The following is a 6,190-nucleotide window of genomic DNA, read 5'->3' as shown; positions in this document are numbered from 1 at the left end:
TGGTTATTTTAGATCTTAGTTTCTCGCGTATGAATGTGATTTAATAAATGAATTAATTGATCAAGATAACCAAAAGTGGCAAATGTATCAAACTACTAGATTATAGATAGATACTTCTTTTATTTGATTGATGTATGAGGAGGAAAGTGAATTCCCATAATGATGGGTTTAATTCCTTTGTTGATCATTAATATAAGCTTAGAAAGTTGGAGGGATTCACTTGTAGAGTTGAATTTGGAGTCCTTCAAATATATTATCATGTATATTGTATATGAATACTTTGTATATATGGTAGTTAGCTTCATGGTCTATGATATTCAACATCATTGATGAGAGTTATAGTACTTGAATCCTCATATAACTTGATTATGTAATGATGAGCTATCTTCACTAACTTTTATTAAAGGGTAAAATAGGCTTTGAATGAACCCTATAAGCCTTTATAATAGTGAGAGATAAAAAAAAAACACAAAAAAAATGTTACATAATATTCACATCATGTGAAACCAAATACCAATAGCTAAGGAACACCCATCCTAAGAGAATAAAATAAATAATTAAACCTAAATATATTTTCTTTGGGATATTGATAGCCTCTAATTCCTTCTCATAGAACCACAAAATCCTAGATACCTTTCATCTCTTCCTTGAAAGATTTAATTTTTTAACTTTTTGTTGTAGTGCTTAATCCTTCCTTGTCCATTTTTCTAGCATTCACAATATTTCTTTTAGGCCACAACATAGATTTCATAGCTTTTAGCTAGACCTTTATCCTCTTGGAATAATTTTGATTAAAACTTTTAGTAACCTAAATCACCTTATAGGGGCTCTCCTTTTTCCTTGTTATCTCCTTTTCAAAGTTGGGTACCCTATTATTTCTAGTCATTAGCAACTGCAAACATACTATCATTGTTCTCCTTCATCTCCACCATCTCCAACTTAAGATTTCCCATAATAGGAACCAAATCTAAATTCTTAAGGATTTTTTATCATTTCTATTTATAACATAGGTATGGTATCCAATCTTCTTTTCATAGGTAGCCAACATCATATCCAATCTATTAATTTTAATAAAAATCTATTTTTCCTAGCATGTTTTGTTTCCCCAACTCTCATATTGTGAATTGTATCCTAATTCTCCAAGATTTATTTATCATTTTTTGTAGAAACATAAGTCTAGCCCCTAATCTTCTTCTCATAGATGACGAATCTCATATTGTCTACTAATTTCAACATAAAAACTTAATGTTAATTTTATTGTTAATATTAGGTATGTTTATTTATTGTTATAGTTAATGACATTCATATGATGGGATATATAATGTGTTTATTATTAAAAATTTAAAAAATTTCTAGTCACTTTGTTGGGGTTATTACACTATGCCTATAGATATGATATAGATATGTGGACTCATTTTGGCATAGAGAATATAGCTTGTTCTAGAATAGAGATATACTATAAATAGAGAGAATTAGTTTTCAATCTTGAAGTAGGTGGATTTCAACCTCTACAATATATCTATGCATTATATTTATACCAATAGGTACTCCTTTTCTCTTTCACTTTCAATTTTAATAATTGACACCTAATATTTTACTATTTTGAATATTTATATCTACAACTCTGATATTCGTATTAATTCATATACTTATTATTTATGGTAATTAATTAGTTTTATAAAACACCTTTAATTTAGAGGAAATTTATTTCTCTATATTTTTCCTTTAGAAGTAAAATGAAAGAGGTTCTTAAATCAAATTAGGAGAATGAAAAAATGATATTATACACAATGAGGTAAAAAAATAACTCTTTGACATGATATGGATATGATACAAAATGCTACCATTATTTAAAATAAGCCAAAAATATAATTTCAAAGGGCATAACAATACAACAGAGAAGAGTGAAAGATAACTTAGTGAGATAAAGAAGTAGCATGATGACCTCATTATCAATGATTCATGGAGACTCATTATAAATACCAACCATCTTAGAAAGTTTACAAGGTTCTAAACAATGCATTGCTATTGTCAATGAATATTTTAAGTAAATCAAAATCTATAATCTATCAATCTATGAAAATGAATAATTTTTTTAATAATTATATATTTTATTTTTATCAAATTGATGAATAACTTTTTAAATTTACTATTAACAATAAACATACATATATAATTTATAAAATTATTAAAAAACTTATGTAATGGTTATTCTAGAAGTTCATGATAGCTCTTGAAGTTTGTCTTATGAAGGAATCCCATTTTAGTGTGAGTGTTGTTTCTCTACTAGTCATTTGGCTTTGGCTTGCCCTCACTAGAAGATCCCTCATTTATCATCCTCTTGGTGGAAGAAGACTCCACATAAACACCTCACCATGGAGCTAGTTAAGGATGTTTGTAATTCAAAGGCTTTTACCTCTCCTACTCTTGTTAAGGAGATGATGCATGATCCTAATGTGTTGCCTATGGCTGATTTTCCTATGTCACCAACATTGGTTCTTGGGGATGATGCTAGTGTGGCCTTCTCCTATCATTGGGTTGACAATACCTAATCATCCTATGTCACCTATGATAGTTTCTCTTAGGTCACCTGTAGTTTGTCTTGGGGGTGATGTTAGTGCACTTGCTTCGACTTTGTGTAGAAGCCTCTTGTCCTTGCTTATATATTTTTCCTCTCCTTGGAATTCTTTTACATCCTGATGATGAATCATAGAGTGTGATTCAAAATGTTGATGATAAAAATACTTACACAATCAAATCGAGAAAAAATAAAGAGAATAGGAGCTTCTTGTCATTATCTCCCCTTGATTGTACATTTCTCTCATATATTCTCCCTTGTTGGGTTCTTAGTGAGAGTTCCTTCTCCCCCTTCTCTTATCTTTATGAATGACAATAGTAAATTCTCATGAACTGTTATATAGTAAAAGAAGAAAAGTCTTCCAAACATGTTTCTTTCTCTCGAACCTAGGCCAAGAGTGTGTGTGTCTCACTTGATCTAGTTGGGAAATTGTCTACTTCGTTTTAGATTTTTTTCTTTAACTACTTTGTTATAATTGTACTATTTCTAAATTGCTTTTAATAACGTTGATGCATGTACATTGTTAATTGATCATTGTATACCAATTTCTTTGTAAAAAGATTAAGATGCTTTCCAAGATTCCTCCTACCTAATAAAAAATATATACAATAATTAAACAAACTTTTTAATCTTTATCTATCATTGTCTCATATTCTGTTATTAATGTAGTGAATTTAGATTATTCCTTTAACTAACGACAATCACTCCCCTTATTATTCTCTTGTTGAAGGTGGGTCTAGAAGAGAAGAATATACCCATCTGTGAAAGAACAAGAGGTAGAATAGGCCAAAGAAATGCCCAATGCCAAGTTATTAGCAAATTGTGAATGTCTCATATTCCCCACCTACATCGTAGACATAGTCGTTCTCGGAGAATTTGTAGAGTTGCTCTTGGCTTCTTTCAGTTTCTCGTTTACACATGGTTGTCGACAAAGTGATGAAACAAAGCCGGCCACATAAACATATCTTTCAATCACATTTTTTGACAGAAAGACGCATCAAAATAATTGACCTCGTCCAAGATCAGTCCAGTTTTATTACCGTTTTTGTCTTCTTGGTTTTAAGCATCCTTTCACATCAGTTGTTTCATCTTCCCTTATAATAATATTGCTTGGCATCTTATTCAATGCTCTAATTTTCAATTTAGTTAAAGCAAACGTGGTAGCGAATATTGGACTTTTTATAGATTAATGGTTCAATGGTAATTTCTTATTTCATTTTAAGATTGAGATGATTGATAGAATAGTAAACTTTTGGACTTGTTCTTTTACCATTTTAAAAATTGGAACAGATTAATCATTCATTAAGAAGAAATAAAATTGTTTGTGCTACAATAAACCCTCGTATTCTCCGTATAGTAACACTCCTTTCTAACATAAACTCTATATAGCACTTTGCTTGAGAGACTATCCCTAAGATTAGAAGCTTTTGAACTCTGTTCTCATTTGGTTTCATCCATGGAGAAAATACAGCACAAGAATGTTGATGTTGGGGAACTGAAATTACATGTTGCAGAGATTGGATCAGGTATTTATCATTCTTTATTTAAGCCTTCTTTTGTTCTGTGGTTCAAGTTTTTTTGCTATATTAGTTTATGAGCTTTGCTTTACAGGTCCAGATGTGTTGCTACTTCATGGTTTTCTTGAAATATGGTATTCATGGCGCCATCAGATGATTGCCTTAGCAAATGCAGGATTTCATGCAATTGCTCCAGACTTGAGAGGCTATGGGCTCTCTGACCAGCCTTCTGAAATAGATAAAGGCAAGGTTGTGGACCTTGTGGAAGACATGGCCGGCCTTCTTGATGCCCTTGTCATTGAAAAAGTAAGTACCCACAAGATCAAAAAGGTTCAAACATGGGACACTCTGTTTATTGTTTGATTGTCTCAAGTCCCAAATAGCAAACAGCATGTGGGCTGTTAATTTTTAGACCACAAAACCATTCCATAAATTTATATGGATTCAGAATCAATATTTATCTTATATACAAGATGTCTACTCCATGAACTTTCAGGCATTTGTTGTGGGCAAGGATCTTGGGGCAACTGTAGCATATAGTCTGGACCTCCTGTATCCTGATAGAGTGAGAGGCATTATAACGTTGGGTATACCTTATTTGAGACCTGGTCCACAAATCGTTGCATTTGACCTTCTTCCTAAGGATTTATATGTCATTCATTGGCAGGTTTCTCTCTCTTAACACTTTCTCTGCAACTTATTAGTTCTTAAATATGCTAACTTGTTTTTTGAAGGAGCCTATTTCTTCATGTAGATGCCAGGAAGAGGTTTGGCAGATTTCAAGCGTTTTGATGTAGAGACTGTGATAAAGAATATCTACACACTTTTCTCAGGAAGTGAATTGCCAGTAGCAGAAGAGGGTAAAGAGATTATGGATCTCTATGACCCTGCAACTCCATTGCCACCTTGGTTCACTGAGAATGACCTTAAAATGTACACAAGCCTGTACGAGAAATCAGGATTTGCTTTTCCTCTGCAAGTTCCCTACATTTGTGCCACAAGGTAAAAGCTTGAAACTGACTTTTTTAATATAATTTTTCCTCATTCTCTTGTCATTCTAGATCATGCAATAAGAACTTTATATTATAAAAGTTAAAAGGTCTTGATTTTGTATATGTTCATTGACAGAAGCTGGGGCAAATTGGAGTCCATCGCAAATTATAAGATTGAAGCCCCTACCCTTCTAGTGATGGGAAGAAAGGATTTTTTCATAAAATTTCCAGGGATAGAGTATTATATAGAAAGTGATATGCTAAAGGCTGACGTGCCCAATCTGGAGATCAAATTCTTATCAGAAGGAAGCCATTTTGTTCAAGAGCAGTTTCCCCAAGAGGTGAATAAGCTTGTTCTTGATTTCCTCAAACAACAGCTCCAATGCTAAAAGTAACCAGAAACCAGTAATATAGCGCTTTTGAGCGTCCTTGTGTACTGACAACGTGAAAATTTATATATGATTTCGAAATATATAAATATTTTGGTTATCAATATAATCATTATCATTAGATGATAAATACACATTTGTAGTACGTATTACGAATTTAGGTGAAATATGTTTTTATGATTTCGTTTAAATATATAATAGCTTAATGATTTTATGATCGAATATGTTTTAATAATTATATTTATTTATTATTTTTAAGTAATTTTTTAAAATTGATTTATTATATTAAAAAATGTAAATTTGTTCATCTTTTAACAATTAAATCAGAGAATTTTTATTTTTTTGCTTGGTAAGTTAGGTATAAGTGAGTTGTACCTTATAAAATTATTGGAAAATAAAATATTGATAAAGTGCATAGCTTGTTTCTCAAACCACCTATGTTGGCAAATCTACTCAAACCTACTATTATTAAGAATCTTGCCACCCCATCTTAACATTAGAGAAAAATATCATATTACCTAAAAATAGCTCAAGACTCATCCCTTTTCATGGCTAATCTTAGGATCATTTGATGTGTAGCTTTTGAAGGAGGAAATTCTTCCTCTTAACTTTTGTCCAACCTTGTTCAAATTGAGAATCCATGTTTTGCTCATATATCTTTTTGTGTAGTCAACATCATCCTTAAGATCACCAAGACACAAAAGAAGCCTAAGA

General features: G+C 31.6%; 1 protein-coding gene across 1 annotated transcript; it reads left to right on the top strand.

Annotated features, from left to right (window-relative positions):
• Nucleotides 1–4,034: 4,034 nt before the first annotated feature.
• LOC131029943 (uncharacterized) lies at nucleotides 4,035–5,476 on the top strand. Its single transcript, XM_057960629.1, has 5 exons — nucleotides 4,035–4,104; nucleotides 4,190–4,401; nucleotides 4,592–4,762; nucleotides 4,850–5,097; nucleotides 5,224–5,476. The coding sequence occupies exons 1-5, from the start codon at nucleotides 4,035–4,037 to the stop codon at nucleotides 5,474–5,476; spliced, it is 954 nt and encodes a 317-aa protein (XP_057816612.1).
• Nucleotides 5,477–6,190: the final 714 nt, after the last annotated feature.

This window comes from Cryptomeria japonica, chromosome 8 (genome assembly GCF_030272615.1).
Source record: "Cryptomeria japonica chromosome 8, Sugi_1.0, whole genome shotgun sequence".
Lineage (NCBI taxonomy): Eukaryota > Viridiplantae > Streptophyta > Pinopsida > Cupressales > Cupressaceae > Cryptomeria > Cryptomeria japonica.
The sequence above is the reverse complement of the archived record's forward strand: the minus strand, read 5'-3'. Positions and strand labels throughout refer to the sequence as shown.

Coding starts and splice junctions, on each gene's coding strand:
- LOC131029943 (XM_057960629.1), top strand. CDS start 4,035: ATGGAGAAAATACAGCACAAGAATGTTGATGTTGGGGAACTGAAATTA. Junction 4,763..4,849: donor TATATGTCATTCATTGGCAG/GTTTCTCTCTCT, acceptor TTCTTCATGTAG/ATGCCAGGAAGAGGTTTGGC. Junction 5,098..5,223: donor CCCTACATTTGTGCCACAAG/GTAAAAGCTTGA, acceptor GTTCATTGACAG/AAGCTGGGGCAAATTGGAGT.